Raw genomic sequence first — 24,028 nt, 5'->3', positions numbered from 1 at the left:
GGAGAATTCCAAGGGCTGGTTGATTCTTCAATATGATGAGCATTTAACTGTTCTTCCACCAGCTCTTGTAAAGCCTGGAGTTTCTCTGTTGTTAAAGGCCATTGCTGAACCCATACAGGCTTGTCTGTTGACCATTTTAAAGGTAGAGCTGTTAATGTTTTTGGAAGATTATCAGTTGTTGTGCCCTGTTCTTGTATGACATGGATGGCTGGTGAGCACTCATTAGAATAATATCTTTTAATATTTCTCTCAGAAACATGTACTAATTTATGATTTGTTTCTGAGATTGGAGGGATATTAATCTGAGTATTCCATTGTTGTAACAAGTCTCGACCCCACAGGTTCATAGCTATGTTAGCCATATATGGTTTTAATTTTCCTTTCTGTCCTTCTGGACCTATACATTCAAGTCATCTTACACTTTGTTTCACTCTAGATAATGTCCCAATTCCTAAGAGTTGAATGTTTACCTCCTGAAGAGGCCAAGTTGGATGCCAAAATTCTGGTGCAATTATGGTAATGTCAGCACCTGTGTCTACCAGACCAGACAACAAAACACCATTTATTTTTATTGTTAGTTTTGGTCTTTGTTCATTAATAGAAGTTTGCCAAAAAATTTTCTTTATGTTTTTTCCTGTATTTCCTATTTTCTCTGTTTCATCATCTCGACTAACATGATTTATTCCAATAGACATTTGGTTGTTTAGTTGCTTTGAGTAGGGGTTTCCTCTACAACTGCAGGAAAGGTTTGAACTGGATTTACTGTGGGGGCCTGCCTGAGGCCCCTCTGGGAGTTTCCTGAAACTCGAGGCAGAGGGTTACCCTGTCTGTCCCTTGTTGATCTACATTCGTTGGTCCAGTGTTTTCCCTTACCACACCTTCTGCATACTCCAGAAGGAAGGGGCATTCTGTTGCCAGTGTTCCTTGAAGAAACATTATTTCTAGGAATGACCTGTTTACAATCCCTTTTCAAATGTCCTTGCTTTCCACATCCAAAACATCTAACATTGCTCAAACCTTTTGAAATTGCTTTTCCTACCCACATATCATCATGGTCATAAGCCTCTACATTAACTGTATCTCTAATCCAATCTTCCAAAGGTGCAGATCTTGCCTTTAACGGCCTAATTATTCTTTTGCACGCTGCATTTGCATTCTCAAAGGCTAAAGATTCAATTATTATCTGACTAGCCTCTGAATTCGGGACCATTTTTTGTACTGCTGAAGTCAATCTTTGTAAGAAATCTGTGAAAGATTCTTTGGGGCCCTGTATAACCTTTGTAAATGACTCAGTTTTTTTTCCTGGTTCTTCAACTCTGTCCCATGCATTCAAAGCTGCCGTTTTACATAGAACTAGGGTTTGGACATCATATGAACATTGTGTTTGTACTGAAGCATATTGGCCTTCGCCAATAAGCTGATCCTGGCAGACTTGTATTCTGCTATCCCTCCATTGTCTTTCTATATTTTTAGCCTCATTACTGAACCACATTTTCCACTGGAGATTTTGTCCGGGTTCAAGAACAGCCTGTGCCAATTCCCGCCAGTCCTTTGGTATAATCCTATTACAAGTTGACCAGGTGTTTAACATTTGCTTTACATATGGGGAGTGCATGCCATAAGATGCTATTGCCTCCTTAAATCTTCGTAAGTCTAACATTTCAACTGGAACCCAAGTATTTTGTTCATTCTCTTCATCAGGTAGCTGCTGTACGGCTACTGGATAAATTAAGGGTGATTGTGTGAAAACTGGCTTTCTTTCTGTAACCTTATGATCCAATTTTGAAACAACTTCACTATTTATTTCTTCTGTCTGAATTTGAATTTCTCTATAATTCATTTTTACCGGTTTAACAAGTTTTTCTAAGCCTGTTATCCTGGCACTTAAGTTGACGATCTTTTTAAATAGTAAAATGAGGATAAGAAAAGTAATAAACTGAATAATTCAATCAATATTAATCTTTTCATATAGTTGTTCCATTGTCAGAGTGCCTAAAATTTCAAACAAAGCCCAATTTTCTTCCAATGTACACATAAAGCCCATTTTTTTTTTAATGTAGAAAAAAATTCTCTTTTAAATAGATATGTTAATTGACTTACCAAGTCTGGGTAGAACAGTAGAATCCCAGGGAATTTCACAGCCACCTGGTGTTCGAGGTGTGAATCCAGCGAGAGAGAGAGAGAGAGAGAGAGAGAGAGAGAGAAAGTGTAGCTGCTTGAGCCGAGTCAAGCCTTGGCTTTACAGGCAGGGGCCCTGTTCAGCAGGGCAGGTCTGAGTTGTTTGTAGCAGTTGCAAGTAGCTCCAGCTGCGGGTCAGTCAGGCCTGGGCTCAAGCTAGGCAGCCGGGCCGCCCAGGCTGGAAACCGGACCTGCCGCCAAGCCAAGCCAAGCGGTTTTTAATGAATTCTTGTCACGTTGGGTGCCAAATGTAGATATATCCAACCTTCTTATTAAATAAGAAACACAGAACCAATGCAAAGAAGAAAGCCAAGAGGTCAGAGCTAAGAGCTAAAACCTTACCCTTCCTCCTGCGGTGGTCCTACCTCTCCGAACCAGAGCTACCCCTGTGTTAAAGTCTTTATATAGAGTTCCTGTCCTGCCTTCTCATTGGTTGTAAACCCAACCACATGACCGCCTCCTCACGGCCTGTCTGTATAGGCCTCCAGGTTTTCCATGATTGGTATTGATTAAAGGCATGTGTATCCAATAATGGCTGTATCCCTGAACACACAGAGACTTACCCAGCTCTGCCTACCAAGTGCTGGAATTACAAGCGTACGCTACCACTGCCCTGCTTTCCTATGGCTTGCTAATAGCTCTGACCCCCGGGCAACTTTATTTATTAACATACAAATAACATTTTAATACAAATAAAATATCACCATAGGTTGTCCCAAGAATCCACATATGTTCATAACCAAACAACTTGTTATAGATTAACAGAGTGTAAGCAAGCAAGGTATTCTTCTCAGTCAGGTCTCGTATTGGCAGGCTGTGTTTTGCAGTTACAAAGAAAGGGCCAATCACTTTCTTACTTGTCTTGAAAGGTAATCTTATAAGGAATCACAACCTAAACTTTTATCCATGTAAAAGAGCCAGCTCTACTTTAAATCTTTAGTGTGCCTACCTACTCATCAGTAGTTTTTTATAATCAAGAGATTGAGGGCAGAAATGGGTACAAGGAACTAATCATCTTGATCACCAACCAAACCTCGAAAGCAAACTATGTCAGCTAGTAGGAATTGGACTGCTTTGTTTTTGATCCCTAACCTCAAAGCTACTATCAAAATCTTAATCTGAGGTCCTTCTAAGGCTTTGTTTCAGCTATCATGCACCCTGAAGCCTGTGAACACGTCTCCCAACATTAATTAATATTAAAAGAATTTAAGCTAGCTGGGCTATCGGGACTCAGTTTTTTTTTTTAATCATTATTTTAAGTCACAGTCTATACAGCTCCTCAGTAGAAACTCATATGTTCTAGCTGTATGACACTTCCTTATTTTATTTTTTATCCTCTGCAGCCTCTGATCACAGGCAGGGGCAACACTATATCCTACCTTTACCTATGTTAATTTTTTCACTAAACTGACCTCTATCGTAATCTCTCACTATATTTATTAAAGACCTTCAATCACCAAAATCCTATTTAAACTAGCACTATTATTATATAAAATCATTGTTTCAGTTAAACAGTGCAGCTTAAGGGGAAATCATCTTCATAATAATCCGCAGGTAGAAATGCTGAGTAGAACAGGATGTTTCCATGAGATAAACACACTACACTATAGGCAGTGGGGATCTCCCCATGCCCATTCACACCGTGCCAGATACCAGAGAAAGATGGCAGCGGCAAACATGTGAAGGCACAGCAGAAGCAAAAGACACTCTGGGGTCTGTGGTCTTGGGGCCTTGCCTATCTAAGATTCACCCATCAGGGTTGTATTTCCTGGTGGGCTGACACCTGAAGCTAGTTACCACCTGCTGCTCCTCTGACATGGCCACCAGCACAAGCCACCCTTGTCCTTCTGTGGTGGTGCTGAGGAGGGACGCAATCAATAGGAGCCATCACACACGGGCTACATGCTAACATCGTACTCACCTGCAGCTGCTGCTCAAGGAAACCGTGGGAAGCTGAAGAACTCGCTTTTATATAAACTAAAGAAATAGAGGCAGATGTGGCTCTAAGTGGACAGATATTTTGGAGTTACCTCCTTGGTCACCTCTTCATTCTAAAGCTGAAGAAAATTCTTGCTTTTACGACATACATGCTAAAGTTGGGATGATTCAAATAATGTGTGCATGACCCCTGGGTGTGGAGGAACACAAACTGAAGAGGCATTCCATACTTTGTGTGCATGTATGTGCTGTGTGTGTGTGTGTGTGTGTGTGTGTGTGTTCATGTGTATGTGTGAGTGGCATGTGTGTATATAAGTGAATGTATGTGTGTATGTATGTGCTTGTGCAGGTGCATGTGTAATGTACCTGCTTATGTTTGTGTGTGTGTACATGTATGTCTGTAATGTAGCTATGTGTATGTTGGTGTATGTGGGAATGTGAGTGTGTGCATTTGAATGTATGTGTATAGGTGTGTATGGATGCATATGTGTATATATGCATTTATGTGTGTGTCACAATACTAGGGAATTATATCATGAGAGGAGGGTATTTTAAAGGAGAGAGAGCAGAGAGGTCTATGAAATACATGTAGTAAGAGAGCAGAAGGTGGCATCAGTTAGGAGAGGAAGAAGATACACATGGAGGGAAGAGAGGGCATGGGGGAGGGCAGGAAGGAGGGGAGCAAGCAGGAACACAGTATGACACATTTGTATGAAGAGGCTGCGATGAAATCCATCACTTTCATATCAGAATGAATGAAGTTGAGATTTCGGCACTGAACTGAGCTAAACCTGGGGATTTCCTAGTGTGGTAGGGGCAGAGCTGTTCAGAAGCAAGGCTTCCCGCAGGCCTGAGCCTCTCTGGGTCCTGCCTTGGTAGTGTAGTTGACTGCATCCGGCACTACAGTTTCTTCCTTTATCTTACAGGATTATTCCACCGAGAGGCTGAAGAAGACAAATGAGATACTGAAAGGCATCAAGCTCCTCAAGCTGTACGCCTGGGAGCACATCTTCTGCAAAAGTGTGGAAGAGACAAGAATGAAGGAGCTCTCCAGCCTCAAAACCTTCGCGCTCTACACGTCACTCTCCAGTGAGTCACCATCGTCACTCGGGTGACCAGTATGTGCCCAGTGTTAAGTCTGGCTTATAAGTGATGAAATGCTCTAGGCCTCAAAGGAGGCCCGTTATTGTCTCTACATATTTTATCCTGTCTCCACTTGCCAGATGCTCTTTACACTGCATCTGGCCCTTTGCAAGTTGTTTTTGGCTATGGTACATCACCTATTGAAATCCTTGGTACTTTTTTTAAACTTTATTTTAATTTGATGATGTGTGTGGGCATGCACATCTGTGGCACATGGGTGGAGGTCAGAGGCCAGCTTTGTGGAGTGAGCTCTCGTCTTCCATTTTTACATGGGTGCCAGGCATTGAACTCAGGTTGCCAGCCTCATACAGCAAGCACTGAGCTGTCTCACCTGGTAATATGAAAATGGTAATGACGTGAGGTGGTAGCTCCAGCTGAAACTCTCATCCGCTATAGTAGGAAAAGTCAGCTAGTTCTCAGTAAAAAGGGAGCTAGTTCTTTCAGGTGATTTGACTATCTTGCTAATGACCATCTCTAAGTCTGTTGGAAGTGCCCACTCTGGTTTGTGTTATCTGTTTTGGAGGGCACTTCTGATAGACTCTCCTGAAGAGCAAACGAAGGCGGAGAAAAGCTTCAGGTGAAAGAAGCCAAACTTGATTGACTCACAGTCTACTTTCCTAGTGTGTTCTTGAGAACATTTGCATGCTGTTTCCGTCTTAAGCACAAACCCAGTGTTTTCTGGAGTAATGGGCTTGCATTAGTATAGATCACACACGCTTAGTCAAATGTCACCCACTCTTACTTGATTTTATTTGTGGGTCATTTTTGTTCCAAAGATCTTTAAGGGCTTAGAGATTTGGAGGTTTATGCACTATTATTTCTTGAACTGTAAATGACTTTAGATCTTTGTGATGTTATATGCTTTTGTTCTGAAATGGAATTATAGTCAACATTGAGGGCACATTCTATTTTATATGCCATGAAAAGTGCTTTATACTCACTCGGTCTTGTATCTACATGACAGTGGTGCCAGATTTTGATAAAACCCTGTGGTTTCCAAGAAAGATCCTAACAGACCATCCATCTGGTTTTACTATGACTCAAACACTAACATTTTTGGTGGTGTGTGGCCATAGCCCCCAGCCCTTGGGATCCTAAGGCAGAAGGATTGCCTTGAGGTTCAAGCTAGCCTGGGCTACATTGCGAATTCAAGTTCAGCCTCAGGTACAAAGTGAGACCGTGTTAATAAACAAAAGTAAAGATGAAAACAGGGCCTGAAGAGATGACTCTGCAGTTAAAAGCACATTCTGCTCTTGCAGAGGACCTGGGTTCAATTCCCAGCACCCATATGTGGTGGCTCACAACCATCTGTAACTCTAGCTCCAGAAGGTCTGATGCCCTCTTCTGGCTGCCTCAGTCAGCTGCACACATATAATGCACAAACATACTCTCAGGCTCATACACATAGACATAAATTAAAAATGAATCTGTAAGTCTTTAAAACAAAACAAGAAAAAAAAAAGAAAGAAAAAAAAAACATACTACCACTAAACCCCTCTAGGATTTTAGCCTAAAATTCTGAGTTGCCCTTGTGTTGACTCTGCATTTATGGTTTAAGGAAAAGTGAAGATATGAGATTATTTATTATCTGAAAGGTCTAAAAGTGAAAGTTAATAACCCCTGTTGGACCCTGAGCATGAGGTAATGTCAAATTCTCATTTATCATCTGCATAATAACCAAATTTTCATAACTTAAATTAGTTCAGTAGACCAAATAAAATATACAACCTGTAAATGCTCTCAAAAGCACACATTTAAAAAATTCTAATAATCTGCATCATCAAAGGATATTTTATCTGAATTCTGTTGCTTGGAACATTTAATAAGAAAATTGTCATAATTCTTTAATAAAGAAAAGTGCTTTCTGGCTACAATGTGTATGTGGGAGCTCATAAAGCCATGGGTGAGGAGACAGCCCTGGGGACTATTGGTGAGCCAGACAAAATGCTGCTAACATACTCTGCCATTCTAGTCTTCATGGAGCATTAATAGAGGATGATTAATTTACATGGGGAAAACGTTTGCGCAGTTCAGTGAAATAACACATTTGATTTCTTCCCGCAGTCTTCATGAATGCAGCAATTCCCATCGCGGCTGTTCTTGCAGTAAGACACTTTTTCTTGCTTTTAGAAATAGAAGCAGGTCCGTGCTCATGAAAGATTTCCAGCAGAGAGTGTGTGGGTGGCCATGGCTGTTACTTCCCTCATCACTTCCTTCTTTGTAGTTTCCAACCCAATGGTTCTAGTCCAGGATTGCTCAGCCCTGACAGCGCAGTTACTTTGGTTTAGACCATTCTTTGCTGTAAGGGGATATCCTTAGCACTAGTATAAATAGTGGCATTCCTGGCTTCAACCCTACTAGATGTCAGTACCTTACCCAACCATGACAATAAAACCTATTCCCAAGGGTAGATGAAGGTGATTAAAACTAACAGTGTTTGGGAAGTGTCCATCTCCATCATGGTGGCCTGGTTCTCATACATTCTTGTAACAAAATAGTTCATAGGAGCAACCAGGACATGATAAGTAATTGTATTCTATTTCTCACCATATAGTGTTCACAAGTGAGAATAAGTCTTCACTAGACTACAGTATTGGAGTTTTTGTACAGTTGTACAGTAGAGACCTTTAAACGCTAGACCACTCTCTTTGCTTAGAATAGTGAGTCTGGGTTGCTTGGGAAGCATTTGGCTGGGTGTTGGGACTCTGAGTTCTCTGCTCAGTTTATTCCTCCATGCACAGTAATTTGAGAGAAGCCACTTTCCTAGTCTATAAATAAGCTGTCTTGTCTGTCTCTCAAGTTTACTGCTAGGATCATGTGCAGATCACTATGTCTCATGAGTCTGGGGTAAAGTAATTATTCTTCGTGGTTTCAGCGGATATGGCAGCATGGAAGGAGACGCTAGGTTAGGCAAGTTGAATGTCAGCGTGTGTGTCCCTTGTACCACTTTCACCAGAACATTTTAAGTAAACCTTTTTTTGTGTTTGTGCAGACGTTTGTGACACATGCATATGCCAGTGGAAACACCCTGAAACCCGCAGAGGCCTTTGCCTCTCTGTCTCTCTTCCACATCCTTGTCACCCCACTCTTCCTGCTGTCCACAGTGGTCAGATTTGCGGTCAAAGCCATCATCAGGTATGCACTAAACTATCTGGGTTTCTTTGCTTATTGATGAATAATAAGTGCCCCTGCTGGTGGATTTGCAAGAGTACAAAAGGAACCATAAAAACGCTGTCAGAGATTACCATTGTTAGAAATTGACTATGTTAACTTGCAGTGTTTTAGTTCCTATGAAAGTGTTGTAGATTGGGGCTCCTTATTTTTTCCTTTTTATTATTATATTTTTTATTATTTAAAACAATTTTTAAATTTAAATTATTTTGATCATATTCCTTTCCCTCCTCCAACCCAACTTAAAGTTCTTTCTCAAAAAAAAAACCAAACAAAAATCCAATACAACAACAAACAAAAACAAAAATAAGATAAAAAAGTAAAACCACACCAAAAAAACCACACCAAATTATATCCAAATAAACACACACACACACACACACACACACACACACACACACACACAGTGACAGAGAGAGAGAGAGAGAGAGAGAGAGAGAGAGAGAGAGAGAGAGAGAGAGAGACATGCACAAACACATCACACACAAACACACACATGACAAAAAACAAGAAACAAAAACCGTGGAGTCCACTATATGTTGGTCAACTACTCCTGAACACGAGTCCTATCCTGGAGTGGCTTGATACACAAAGTGTCATGCCATTGGAGAAACTGATTTTCCCTCTCACAGTAGGAATAAGTGACAGTTCAGTTTTAACCTTTACCCTAGTGGATAAATTTTCATTCATTTATTCATTCATTTTTAAAAACACAACAAAATAAAATATAATAAGACAAAAGCTATCACATTAAACTTGGACAGGACAAACCAACAGAAGGAAAAGATCCTAAGACAAGGCTCAAGAATCAGAGACCAACTTGTTGGCACACTCAGGAATACCATAAAAACACTAAATTGAAAGCCAAAATATAAACACAGAGGACCTGGTGCAGACCGATGCAGGCTCTGTGCTTGCTGCCTCAGTCTCTGAGAGTTTATATGAGCTTTGCTCAGTTGATTCAGGGTGCTTGTTCTCCTGGGGTCCTCCGTCCCCTCTGGCTCTTACACTCTTTCTGCCTCCTCTTCCCCAGGATTCCCTGACTTCTGAGGAATTTGATGGAGATATTTCATTTGGGACCAAGTGTTCCAAGGTCTCTCATTCTCTGAATAATGTCTGGCAGTGGGTTTCTATATTTGTTCCCATCTGCTGCAGGAGGAACCTTCCTGGTCATGCCACAATCCATTCTTTAGAAACAGTCCAATTGATTGAACAATTGGCTTTTTACCAGACATTTAGAATGTCTTTATCTCCCCGCCCTCAACATGCTTAGTATCGAGGCAAACACCTCCTTTTTGTCTTTGAAGTCTTCTCTGATGGTTGGCTTGGGTCAGACTTCTATAAGTGATGGTGACAGTTTTGGTGGTACCTTAAAGGTTCTTGATGGAGATGGCAATGATGCTTTTCATCTAAGTGATGTAGGCCAAAGCTTATATGTATATTTGATATGATATAGGCCAAAGCTTATGGGTATATTTAATGTATCTATGAACGTGGTCATCATGCTTGCCACTGAAGCTGCACCAGTCTATAGGTGTATCATCAGTGATGGGATATGTTTGAATCAACAGAATATGCCGCATGGATTTCAGTTTAATCTCCCCCCAAAAAATAATAATCCCAGCTCAGATTCTTTGAGGATTAGGAAGACTTGAAAAACTGTTAATTTTCTCTCTCAAGTATGCTTCCAGCCAGGGTAGACTTTGTCTTGGTTATAATTTCCCATAACTGACAGCTACAAAAGCAGGTGTCATATGATGGTGACCATTTCCCACTTCTTCCCTTTGTACCACACACACACAATTGTGTTGACAAGACACACCATGCTCTCTGTGCCACCATCTACTGTCCTAAACCATTATATAAACAGGGCAGTCTTGAAGTCATATTTCACCCTCACTTTGCAATTTTTATATGCCTTATAGACTCTTAGCATGTGCTGCACACAACTTTTGTCATTTTTATTTTTGACCTTTGAAAGAAATGTCTACATGCTCCAACACTGAAGAAAACCTGAGCCCTTAACAAGTACCCCTTAAGGGTCCATTATACCCTTATATCAACAGCAAAGTAGAACATTTCAAAATGAAATAATTTCCACAAGGCACATACATTACTGAGACACCTTGCATTTGATGTTCAATACCTTGGTTGTAGGCAACAGTTTATACTGACTTGCCATAGATTAACTACCGGATAATGTTAGAATGCAGATGAGCTATCCAGAAAAGCACTAGGTTCAGATGGGGTGGGGGTGGGGGATGGCATCCTAACGCAGCTTCAATCCTCTTCTCTGAGCCAGGAGATCAGCAACTGCTCCGAAGCTGCTGGGCTTTAGAGCTCATATGCTCTGGCCTCAGCTACCCTCATTTCTTCTCTCATTGTTCTGCCTTTGGATGGCTTACATAGATAGACTGTAGTTCGCAGTCAGCCTTCCAAATTAGGCAGCACTCTGGAAGGGAAGCCACTTCAAACAATAAAACTGATAAATAGCCAGAGTCTGCTATTTTGGTCCTTATTTTCATTTTCTCCATTTAACGGCCATCCCTTCCATGGTTACAGTCTTAATTAATTGAAACTTGACTCTGCGCTAGAAGTCGAAATAAAAAGCAATCTGTAATGTATAACATATCATGACTTTGAAAGAAGGAGCCTGCCAAACATTAAAAGGACTTTGGGAGTTGGTTTGAAAAAGACAAAAGAACTCAAACTCAATGCTACAATCCTAGTGCAGTGGAAGGTGGGTAAAGCCCTCTGTGGATTTCTCATGGCCCTCTCCCTTTATCGCTCCTGGAGAAAAGGCATTTGCCAGTTTGATAAAGCCCAGCGTACTTCCAGGGCCCCAGGCCAACTTCCCCAAGCCACAGCCCAAACAGAATGTGCTTCTAAAAGCACACTTCTCTAAAATGACGTCCAGGGTTGATTTGCAGGTCCTACAGAGACGGTGGGTCAACAGAAGTGGCCAGACCTTTTCCTCACTGGGTACTGGTTCTGGGAACCCAAACAAGCATTTTCCCAGTGTTGACTGGCTTCTGCATTTGCTTCAGTGCCTGGGAACCCGTGACCAATCTCAAATGCCAGTTGGCCGGCAGTGAGCTGAGCCGCCTGTTTATAATTGGAGACTTTGGTCAGCTGATTTTGAAATCTCCTCTTCAGGACTCTAGAAGTCATAAGCTCTTTACTGGACTCTTAAATATATTCAGAAACTTGGTGGGTTGGGATGGGCTGAAGCAAACTCATGCACTTCTGTTATGTGTGCATGAGAGAAACCAAGAAACCCCTTCACTAGAGGAAAATGCAAGGCCCTACAGAATTCCCTGCCCCAGGATAAGTCCTACACTTTCTTTTGACAGAGTTCATATTGATAGCCAGTAGCCTTGTGATGTTCACTGGGTAGAGCATGTGCACACACACACATGCAATACACCTGCTATTACATTTATAACAAAATGCAACCAAGAGGCAAAGGGGATCCAGGTTGTCTTGGCACAGCCTCACACTTCCCACCCTGTTTGAGTTTTAGGGTGAAGTGTTGCAAAACAGACTAGAGATATGTCACTTGTTATTTAAAATTTGACTCCAGTTCCAGGGAATCCAACATCCCTTTCTGGCCTCTGCAGGTAACAGGCATGCTAGTGGTGCACAGATGCACACACGAACAAAACACCCATACATGTGAAATTAAAATGAAAAATATTAAAGTTCTTATAAAAAAAGAGCAGGCCTGGTGGCACATGTTTGTAATCCAAGGACTTGGGAGATAGAGGCAGGAGGATCAGGATTTCAGGGTTACCCTCTGCTCCATATTGAGTTAAGGCCAACTTGTGCTCTCTGAGACCCTGTCTCAAACACAAAAAGTATTTGAGTGAGTGATTTTTTTCACAATGCTAAACTTTATTCTCCACTTCCTTAGGAATAATTTATGTGTTTTGCCCTTCTGGAGTATTCCTTATAGGTATTTGGTATTTGATACGTAATGTAGTAACTATGTCCAAAGATGTTATTTGCCAGAGGAAAAAAATATTATTAAAGAAACCTCTCATTTCCAGTGGAAAGTAACAAGAACAGCAGTCATTGTCTTTTCTCTTGTGTGCCTCTCAGAGACATTTCTGCTTGGCACATCTCCTGCATCACCAACTGTAAAATAAATAGTTACTGATACTTATTATCAAGCATGCTTACACCTTGGCCAGGCCTCTGTATTGCAGTTGACAAAACGTCATACTCTCTATCAAAAACCATGCAACTATCAGCCACAAAAATCAGTTATTCTTCAGGACTGTAATACCTGTTCAAGGTTTTCAAACTGCATCTAAATATCCAAAGTAATATTTGAAGGGTTGGAGTGGTGACTCGGTGGGTAAGATCACATAGTGATGATTCGGTGGGTAAGATCACATAGTGATGATGCGGTGGGTAAGATCTCATAGTATTCTTCCAGGACCCAAGTTAGGTTTCTAGCACCCATGTTAGACAGCTGACCACCTCCTGTAAGTCCAACTACAGGGGATCTAACACCCTTTTCTGGCTTCCCCTTGATACCTGTACTCCATTCGCATACCCATAACAGACACATAATCAAAAATAAAATATGTATTAAAAAACCAAAGTAGTATTTGAGAAGTGAACTGGTCATGTGCATATGTAAAACTGTAAACACTTTCGTCAGTTTCCTAAACAAGTGAGACATTAGTAAAATATTGAGCTTAACAGTGCTGAAGGCGGGCCAACAAACTTATTGGTATCAGCTATGCCTACTTTCAAATCCCAGACATAAAGTACTTATTGTTCAACTTTAGGTGTGTTGTGCGGTTGTATCTGAGACTCAGTTTTCTCATTTATCAAATGAATACCATAATATCACCTGCTTCTGAAGGTTGATAAAAACATGACAATGCACAGAAATGGCCAGAACACTTTCGAAATACTGTAGGTCTTTTTACACATCTCAATTTTACTCATTTATCACCATTTTTACCACCTAGTGCCTGAGCATATTATGTGGGTCTTCATTCTCTGGTGGCTGCATTAATAACTGCAAAGAGGAGAGATAGGTAGCCATGAGCAGAGAGTCCACTGTGCATTTAGAGAGGCCAAGAAGCAAAATGAATCCCTATACACAGAATGGCATGGCCTGTAGATGACCATCAGTTTATTTAGTGGAGTGGGAGGCTGTCTGGTTCCTGATGGTCTGAAGGGTGTGACTGTACTTGCTAACTCTAAAAGGATACATGGCTTTTGACTAGTTGGAGAAAGAGGAAAATGAATTTTATCAGAGGGGGTAGAGGGAGGAGTAAGTACCCTAGACATCTTAGTGTACATGGAGGGCCAAAGGTGTTTTTGTATGGATGGAGAAATGATTATGACACTAGAAATGTCAGGGGACAAGGCTGGGAGATGATGGGGAAGATGTTGGAAGTCGAGTAAGTGCTGCGTCATTTGATATCTGAGAGAGGGCTTCTTACATCCATGTGTTTGCAGTGTAAAGGTAGTGTGGCTGAAGAAACTTCACCTCTGGTCAGGATTTGTGCATTTTCTGAAGTTAACTGTCTCAGTGGCTCCTGAAAGGATCTTGTACAAGCAGGAGATGCTTTTGCTACTCATTAGCCACTTATTCTCTCACCAACCTCACTGAGGAATCACAATGCACACATTGAGATAGCCCCAGAGCACAGAGAGCTATCCTTTTAAAGGTGCTCACAGTCTAATAGGAGAGATATAAATAACACATAATACTAAAGCCATGATAATGCACTAGTATGTGGGACCTTCAGCCAGAGAGCCTAGGTCAGTGGTTCTCAACCTTCTCAATGCTGCAACCCTTTACTACAGTTCCTCATGTTGTGGTGACCCTCAACCTTAAAATTATTTCGTCCCTACTTCATAACTGTGATTTTGCTACTGATATGAATAATAATGTAAATATCTGATATGCAGGATATCTGATATGCTACCTCCTTAGGGGTTGTGACCCACAGACTGAGAACTAGTGGCCTAGAGGAAGGGAGCAGGGAGGTTCAGAGGTTTAACACTGGATACCATCTATGGACATTGTAACTGGAGGTGCCAAAGAGGATATGTCTCAGCTTTATTTCTGTTGACATGATAAATATTTTGACTCAAGACAACTTAGATGAGGAAAGGGTTTGTTTCAGTTTATAATTCCAAATCACAGCCCATCATTTAGGGGAGTCAAGGCAGGAACTTGAAACATCAGCTGTAGAGGAATGCTGCTTGCTGGCTCAACTGGAGGGCTATGCTTGCTCAGCTTTCTTATTCTGCTTAGGGCTACCTCTCATAGGGAATGGTGGTTACCCACAGTAGACTGGACCCTCCTGCATCAACTGACAATCAAGGCAATCCCCACAGACCCACCCACAGGTCAGTCAATCAATAGGTGATCCCCACATACTCTCCCACAGGTCAATCAATCAAGGCAATCCCCACAGACCTGCTCACAGTTCAATCAATCAATGCAATCTCCACAGACTCGCTCACAGTTCAATCAATCAAGGCCATCCCCACAGACTCTCTCACAGTTCAATCAATCAAGGCAATCTCTACAGACTCGCCCACAGGTCAAGCAATCAATAAGTGATCCCCCATACACCCGCCGACAGGTCAATCTTTCAAAGCAATCCCCTCAGACCCGCCCACAGGTCAGTCAATCAAAGCAATCCCCACAGACCCACCCACAGGTCAATCAGTCAATAGGTGATCCCCACAGACCCACTCACAGTTCAATCAATCAATGCAACCCCCACAGACCTGCCCATAGGTCAATCAATCAAAGCAGTCCCCATAGACTTGCCCACAGGCCAATTCGATCGAGGAAATCTTTCAATTGAGACTCTATTCTCAGGTGACTGTAGGCTGTGTTAGGTTGATAACTAAAAGCTAGAAAGGACAGGATGTTCCACAGAGAAGAGAAAGTTCTTTCCACTCCCAGTGTAGCTGAGGAGTCATGCTTTCTCAATGTTCAGCAACATTAAGGCTTATGTATTCCGTAAAAGCTTCAGTGAGATTTGTGTGCATACTAGAAGGGAGAAATGGAGACTTGGACCCACCAGATATAGTATGTGAATCATTAGTCTGTTTATTCTTTGATTTATTGAGCAAGCATCCATATAGCAATGTGGGCCAGGCACTGTTAGGCCTGGAGGTCAAGAGTCCTGAGTCTGGTCTTGGCACTTGGCCTTGTTCAGAAGTACAACATGAGGGTGTGCAAGGGATATTCTTGTAGTTGACAAGGCTATTTCTTCTGACCATACCCTTTAAAACATGAGAGCACAATGGCAGCTACACCGTGCATACATCAAAAAGAAATGCTTGTCGTTCAAGATGGATAGCATACCATTTCCTAAGACAGTTCCAGTGCTGTGATTTTTTTGGGTCTATGCAGTCATATGTTAGTAATAAAGTCCCAGAGTGAACAAGTCAATGCTCTTCTTAGACAATTACCTCACCTAGTTTCCTGACACAGTGTCTTTTGGTTTCTTTCTGCAGTGTTCAAAAGCTGAATGAGTTTCTCTTGAGTGATGAGATTGGTGAGGACAGCTGGCGGACTGCTGAGGGCACGCTGCCTTTCGAGTCCTGTAAGAAGCACACTGGAGTGGTGAGTATTTGTCTTGCCGTACAGAGGACAGGCCAAACAAATGATATGTTTTAATGCAATTAGAAAAAAACTGTAAGCTTTATTTGTTTAAATATACACAAAGAAAAATGGCTACTTGCTTCTACAAAAATTGATCTTCATATGTCTGAAATCAATATACAGATGCAGGAATATTGCCACTATAAATTGTGAGAGAATGACCTCCTTCTTGATTCAAAAGGGAATTGAGAGGTTGTTTCTTCTTATTCACATTCTTAGGAGGTGTTTTAGCTCTAGCACACATTTTAGTTTAAGAGATGTTTCTTGGTACATTAAGTATTTTGATTCACTTAACATATTACAGTACATTACTTGTCTTTATTTTCATCTGAAGACACTGCCTTTGCATGCTTCAGTGGCTTGAACAAAGTCATAAGGTTAGAAGGGCCAGAACCAGAATTTTAACCTGAGTGTTTTCACTTGTAAACCGGCAGGTTCATTCATCCTCACCAAAAATATTTACTCAATAGCTGCATAAGGTCTGGAAGCAGTCAGTACTATTTGGATGTGTGTCATACGCAGTAGAAATCAACCATTTGTCATGTGTTCACCAGGCTTCCAGACTCACTGGCTACCCTGTATTTAATGCCAAGAACTAGACTGTCACTCTGAACAAGGCTCACGAAGTCTCTCCCAGCATGGTTTGTTTTCCATTTTTGAAATGACAAGACTATTTCCTGTGTGGAAAAAAAAGTGAAAAGGACATGAAGAAGTGAAGGGGATTCTAAATTAGGGTAGTCATTCACCTGATGGCCCCTCTGAGGAGCCAGCATTTGGGCCAAGACTTGAAGAACACAGATGCTTGTCTTCCGGAGGGACACTGGGAAACAGGAAGGCTAGCACATGTGAAGATCTTGAGTGGTGGATTGATTTGGTTCATATAAAGAGCAGAAGGGCAGTGTGTTTAGAGCCTCGTGATAAAGAGGAAGATGAGGCACAATTATGATAGTGACAGGGTTGGGTAGAACACGGGAAGGGCTGAGATTTATGGAAGTGTGGTAGAAGTTGTTGAACAAGGTTGCTTGCTTGTTTGTTTTTGGTTTGTGAGACAGTGTCTCACGTACCCCGACTGGTCTGGAACTCTATACAACTAAAAATGACCTGGAATCCCTATTCTTCCTCCTACTTCCACATCCCAAATGCTGGAATTATAAGCATGGTATAATTTTACTTATTGTTCAAAAAGTTAACTTTGATTACTGAGAGAGGTCAGTAGGGCAAAGATTGGAACTGGGAGGTGAGTAGAAGTGGTTATAATAATACAGGCAAGAGATGATGGCTAGAATTAGAAGTTTGCTGCAGTTGTGGTGACTATGGTGAAGAAGTGATTAAATTTAGTCTCTCTCTCTCTCTCTCTCTCTCTCTCTCTCTCTCTCTCTCTCTCTCTCTCTCCCCTCTGTCTCTCAGTGTGTGTGTGTGTGTGTGTGTGTGTGTGTGTGTGTGTGTGTGTGTGTGTGTGTGTGTGTTGCTCAGGACTGACCCAGGGCCTCATCCATGCAAAGCAAATGCTCTATCACTGAGCTACACCCCCACATCCCTCTGTGTCTTTTGTATGTTCCATCAATAAAAATGTGCTGAAAGATTATGGCACCAAGGAAGAAGGAAGTCTGGAGGACGGATGCTTTCTGATTGGCTGACTGCTGGGTAGACAGTGGAGCCATTCACTGAAACAGGGCACTGATTAAGGAGGCAGGCAATTACCATTAGGGTGAGATCAAGAGGTGTGTATTTTGCAGTTGATACTTTTACAACACTTCTTGTCATCTAAGAAGAAACATCAGCATTGGAGATGGAAATTTATGGAACATAGGCCATGAGACAAGCTTTAAGTCAATGTGACTGGTTGAAACCTTTCTTTGGTTATGGAGGTGGCTCTTTTTGAAAAGAGATAGTCACACAAGCATGAGGACCTGAGTTTATACCCCCAGCATTCACATATAAATCTCAGTGTAATGATGTACCCTTGTAATCCCAGGGCTGGGGAGGCAGAAATATGAGGATCCCTGGGTTTTGCTGGCCATCCAATCTAACAGAGAGACCCTGTCTCAAATTATACAGGGGAGAGCAGTGAAGGATGATATCTAGTCTCCACATGCACAAATACACAAAAAACACACACACTAAATAAATAAATAAGTGAATAAATACAAACCACTTTCATGAAAAGTATGTCTGAAAAATTCTGAAACAGTCCATTAAAAGCATTGTACATATTTCTTAAGAGTAAAGTCAGTAGATGCATCATGTTATTATAGCGTACTATTAGTCATTTATGTAGCTGTTTGGAAAAAAACATGAATACATTTGTCACATGCTCGACCCAATAAAAATGTACATCAGTCTTCTGAGTGGAGTTGAATGGAACTCAGAAAGTCCTTGCCAGGAAATCCATCTGTATTAAAATTTTCTTCATATTGTGTTTAAAACTGCTAAAAATAGCCGGGCGGTGGTGGCGCACGCCTTTAATCCCAGCACTCGGGAGGCAGAGCCAGGCGGATCTCTGTGAGTTCGAGGCCAGCCTGGGCTACCAAGTGAGTTCCAGGAAAGGCGCAAAGCTACACAGAGAAACCCTGTCTCGAAAAACCAAAAAAAAAAAAAAAAAAAAAAAACCTGCTAAAAATAGTTAAGCCAGGTGCCCGAATACTTTTATATGTACTGTTTTATTTGCTTTTCTGTAGTTAAAGTAAAAAAAAAATCTTTTTGGCCAGGCGGTGGTTCACACCTTTTTTTTTTTTTTTGGTTTTTCGAGACAGGGTTTCTCTGTGTAGCTTTGCACCTTTCCTGGAACTCACTTGGTAGCCCAGGCTGGCCTCGAACTCACAGAGAGCTGCCTGGCTCTGCCTCCTGAGTGCTGGGATTAAAGGCGTGCGCCACCACCGCCCGGCCTATGGCTCACACCTTTAATCCCAGCACTCGGGAGATAGAGACAGGCAGATCTCTGTGAATTCGAGGCCAGCCTGGTCTACAGAGCGAGATCCAGGACAGGCACCAAAGCTACACAGAGAAACCATGTCTCGAAAAAAAAAAAAAAAGAAAGAAAGAAAGGAAGGAAGGAAGGAAGGAAGGAAGGAAGGAAGGAAGGAAGGAAGGAAGAAAAAGAAAAAAATCTTTTTGGTTGTCTCATTGAACAGGTGTGATTTTTGTCTGAAAAATAATTGCCATGTGTGCCTGTCTATGTTGCCACAGCAAGACTGCAAAGGATGTTTGATGTTGTGTGGACATGTACATAAATCCAAATACACATGAATGACTGGCCAGTTTAGGTTAAAGCAGGGAGCATATAGTGTCCCAGTGTCATGGGTTACATCTCTGCATGGACCACCCAAGAAATTCATGAGGGCTAGAGAGGCAACTCAATCAACATAAGAATACTTGATGTTCTTGCAGTGAATCTGAGTTTGGTTCCTGACACCCCAGTTGGGCAGCTCACAATCACTTGTAATTCCAGCTCCAGGGGATCGAATGCCCTCTATGGCCTCTTCTGCCTCTGTGTGCACCTACACAAACCTGTACACACACACACAAATAAATCTTTAAAAATACATTCAAGTGTTTCTATATTTTTTAAGAGAAAGAAAATCAAATGTTTGATTAGAACCAGCTCCTCAAACTTTTGATGATCTTCCTCTCCCAAAGAATGCATTAGACCATTTTCTAGGGAGGCAGATTGAACAGAGCAAGCCAACCTCAAAGAAAGGGGAGGTCAAGTTCATGGAGTTGGAGTTATCTGAAGAATTGTTTTCTGTACAAGATGAGGTAGAGGAGTAAAATTACACTGCAAAAAGAATTCTGGAAGAAAAAAGAATCTCCTTCAGACACGTCCAATATCTCCAGTTATTGAATCCAGGTTGGACTTCTAGTGCTGTCGAGGGTCATTCATCACTGTGGAGGGCCCAAACCACAAATGACAAGCTTTTTAAAAATGCCGTGTGTTTGAAAACAATACTAGGGAAACTCGTCCTTGAGAGTGCTTGGGATGCTTACATTCTGTGAGAGCTTAGAGTTGAGTGATTTTGACTGTAGCTTTGCCCCAGAGAGTTGGTAATATTCTAGGGCCAAAGTCTCTTCAAATTACATCGATGGAGCTGTGACTCAAGTCTCTGTCAACACGTCTCTACTTGTCATCCTTGCGTTGGTCCCACAAAGAGCATGACATCATTCTTCTGAGCCTTTGGGGCAGCACTACCACAGTAGCCATGACTCTAGAAGATGGTGATGCTAGGATATAGGTACAGATCTACTTAGCGTGCAAAGTACATCCACCCTAAAGAGTTGTGGTAATTCAAGAATGTTCCGTGCACTGTGCTTCCAGTGTTATCTGTGAGGGCTGTGGGGAGGGCAGACATAACATTTCATCACCCACCCCCTTTTCTTTTCACCCACCCCCTTTTCTTTTAAAGCAAGATGTGTGTGTGTGTGTGTGTGTGTGTGTGTGCGTGTGTGTGTGAGTGTGAATGTGTGTGTGTGTGTGTGTGTGTGTGTGTGTGTGTGTGTGTGTGTGTGTTTCCTAGATGGCCTGACCTCTGCTGTTCCTCTGATATCTGTTCTCATACTGAGGTTTTGGTTTGTGTTGCTCCCATGAAGACTTGGCATTGTTCTGTTTGATGGTTGATGTTCTTTTGGAACATCAATTAATGAAAGTTGGAAAGGCAGTATCTTGTTGGGATTAAATCACTGGTTATTTTCAGACATTGTTAGTTCTCACAGAAGTTATCTATTTTTTAAATATCAAATCTGAAATTTCAGACAGAAATATTTTTAAAAGTTTCATGCTTCTAGAGTCATTTGCTTTTCTAGGCAAATTAACAGTTTTAAATTGTTACATTTTAAACCCAATCATCACTACAAGATATTTCAATAAGACATATAATTATTTATGGAGAACTACTTCATTGTTAAATTTGCAGAAAAAAATTGAGCTTTTTCACTCTAAAATTTTTTAAAATCTTTTTAATGTGTATGGGTGTTTTACCTACATGTATGTCTATTCAGCACATGTGTGCAGTACCCGTATAAGCCAGAAGAGGGCAGGAGATACAACCAGTTGTGACCTCCATGGGGGTGCTAGGAACTGAACCCAAGTCCTCTAGAAGAGCAGTCAGTGCTCTTAGCCATTGAGCCATTTCTCCAGGCCCTTGTGTGTATATGTAGGTACATGTGTATGTGTGTGCATGTTTCTCTTCGTGTGTGTGAACTCCTGTGTGTAGAGACCAGGGGACAACCTTGGCTGTCACTCCTTGGGTGTCATCCACCTTGTTTTTCAAGAGTCCCTCCCTGACCTGAAGCGCTTCCTGTGAGCTGAGCTGGCCTATCTCCATGTCTTCAGTGCTGAGCCTGCAAGTCCTGCCAGCATATCCAGCTCTTTTTCCTTTTTTTAAAATTAGGGTTTTGGGTATTGAACACAGGTCTGCTTACAACTATTTTACAGGCAAAGACATGCTCCTCCCCTTACTGCTGTGGTTTCCTTGTAGTGGACAGGTCTGTCTGCTGATGAAGAACTGTACTGCATTTGAGGTAGATCACAGTATCGCTCCTATGGATCTCCTGGTGAAGCACTGTCCATCTTTGTGTAGCAAAAAGTCCTAGGTCTTTTTCTTTTGCTAGTCCACAATAGATTCCTGGGTGTGTTCTAACTCAGTCTGATTTATGTGCACATGTCAACTTCTCATGATTCCCAAAAATGATCATTAATATCCTCCTGGAATGTTTGTTTTTAAGTCTGATAGCTCTCCCAAATGGATTGCAATTTGTTCAGGGTCAATCTAATCAGCCTGTTTATAGTACATGGGGTTTAAAAAACATTTATTTATTTGTCTGTGTATATTTGTGTCTGAGTGGTGTGTGTGTGTGTGTGTGTGTGTGTGTGTGTGTGTGTGTGTGTGTGTGTAGGTGGGCTCACAAGCCTATGCACACAGAGAGGCTTGGTGAGGGTATTCGTGTCCTCTCTCACCCTCTGCCTATTCTTTGAGGCAAGGGCTCTCACTGAACCCGGGGCTCAGGTTTCCTGGGCTAGGCTGACGTCAACAAGCTCCAGGGATCAGCACTCTGCCCACCATCATTTCCAAGTACTATATCTTTCTCTTTCCATTTTCCCAAGAGGTCAGTTAATTAGCGTTAAAGTTTTGACTAGATATTTTTCTCACCGTTTGCTCTTGTGGAGAAGCCCCAGGAAAGACTAAAACTTGACATTCTCTTGCTTGTTTTTCTTGGAATTGAAGTGAAATAGCCATGTGAGTGAACGTTTGGTGAAACTCTCAATGTTTTTATAAAGCTTCAACATCTGTCCTTTTCTATTTGGAACACAGCAATCAAAACCAATAAACAGGAAGCAGCCTGGAAGATACCACCTGGACAGCTACGAGCAATCTCGCCGTCTTCGGCCAGCAGAGACAGAGGATATTGCGATCAAGGTTAGTTCATCTCTTACGATCTTACGTAAGTGGAAGGGTTTATGTTACATTCTAGGATGACGTCTGCAAAAGTGTCCCAAATGTGTCTTCCAGGTCTCTTTACTGGGATCACAGTCCTGACAGTCTTTAAAGCATATGCCAGTGAGTTTATAATTCTTTTCTTCACTTCTTGACCACAGGTTCAGTTTCAGCCTGGTACCCAGAAAAGAACATTTCTTTCAAATCTAGTATTCAACTCATTCCTCTAGTACTCACATATAAACTGATTCATAGAAAATACCAGTATTTTATAATTCCATTTTTAAAGGAAAACAAGGAGAAATTAGTTGTTGCACGGTACTAGAGAGATGTGAATAAACATCTACTCACCAAAGATAGGAAACTCATGACAGAGTAATGTAATGGCACCATTAGAGTTCAGCTTGGTGAACCACTGAGTCTATTGGGGTTACTTACAGGAATATGGGTCAGGGGTTACCTACAGGACCACAGATGGCACAAAGCCGCTACATCCACTCCAGAACGGATGATGACTCAGGGAAGTTGGAACCCAGGATCTCAGCACAAATTGTAGGGAACTTGACAGGTCAGAGAGTTGCCTCCTCAGTCTTTACTGGTTGTATATTATTAGGGATTGATAGGCGGTGTGAATCTTGTAAGTTTCAGATACTTCTTGATACTTGTGAGTTGTTTATTGCCTGAATCTCAAGGAGCCTTCCCTTTGAAATTCCTGAGTCTTGATAAGCTTCCCCTCAGGATAGAATATTTCAACTGGGAAGAAATTGGTACCCAACATAAATACATGTACCATACAGTTTCCCTCAGCTTATCCTGCCACACAGTGTTTTTGATATAGTTTCAAACTTGGCTTTATACTTTCCCCAGCCTTTTGTGCTTAGGCAGAACTCATGTAGAAATGGCAGCTTTGGGGGCACATCTGGGAACTGATGGCTGGGACAAATCCCAGGGAGAGGCCAATGATGAGCAGGTTCCAGAAGAGAGGCTCCTGGACATTGTAGTATCAGAGTCCTAGAACATTTCCCTTTTAGAAATCTCTTCTCCAGATCCTCTGTACTTCCCAGGCCAGGCCAAGGCAGTGAGATTCAATGCCTGGCCTATGGAAATCATGCAGCTCCTTGTTTAGGAGTGACTGTACATGTTCCGGGCTCTTGTCTGGTGGTTTCAGACCCTAATTTTTCTTCTTATGCTCAGATGACACTGTGGCATCTTCAGTTACTTCTCATACCTGTCACCAGAGACCTCTTAGTCATGTCCTCACTTTCACTGGTGACATCAGCACACTTTCCTTTTCTAGTACATGACAGGTTAATATAATTTTTTCAGTTTAAAGAAGTATGTATTTACTTGTTTGTTATTTGTATGTGCCTATGTATCCCTGTGTGAGTTTATATGTACCACATGTGTGTAAGTGCTAGCAGAGACAAGAGGAGGGCATTGGATGGATTTCCTGGAGCTGGAGTTAGAGTTGGTTGTGAGCCAAGTGATATGGGCGCTGGGAACTGAACATGTGAGC

General features: G+C 41.7%; 1 protein-coding gene across 4 annotated transcripts in view; it reads left to right on the top strand.

Moving 5' to 3' along the window:
* The window catches only part of Abcc9 (ATP binding cassette subfamily C member 9), a 134,034-nt gene that overhangs the window by 37,237 nt on the left and 72,769 nt on the right, over positions 1 to 24,028 (top strand). For all 4 annotated transcript variants that reach the window (XM_052720779.1, XM_052720778.1, XM_052720776.1 and 1 more), the window contains exons 12-16: positions 5,043 to 5,205; positions 7,324 to 7,364; positions 8,252 to 8,394; positions 15,937 to 16,045; positions 22,390 to 22,494. In XM_052720779.1, coding sequence (XP_052576739.1) covers positions 5,043 to 5,205; positions 7,324 to 7,364; positions 8,252 to 8,394; positions 15,937 to 16,045; positions 22,390 to 22,494 — 561 coding nt within the window. The remainder of the gene's footprint in view (positions 1 to 5,042; positions 5,206 to 7,323; positions 7,365 to 8,251; positions 8,395 to 15,936; positions 16,046 to 22,389; positions 22,495 to 24,028) is intronic.

The sequence above is a fragment of the Peromyscus californicus genome, unplaced genomic scaffold, assembly GCF_007827085.1.
Source record: "Peromyscus californicus insignis strain IS unplaced genomic scaffold, ASM782708v3 Scaffold_6__1_contigs__length_162567912, whole genome shotgun sequence".
NCBI classification, from domain to species: domain Eukaryota; kingdom Metazoa; phylum Chordata; class Mammalia; order Rodentia; family Cricetidae; genus Peromyscus; species Peromyscus californicus.
Note: the sequence above shows the minus strand (reverse complement) of the source record. Positions and strands in the feature narration are given on the sequence as shown.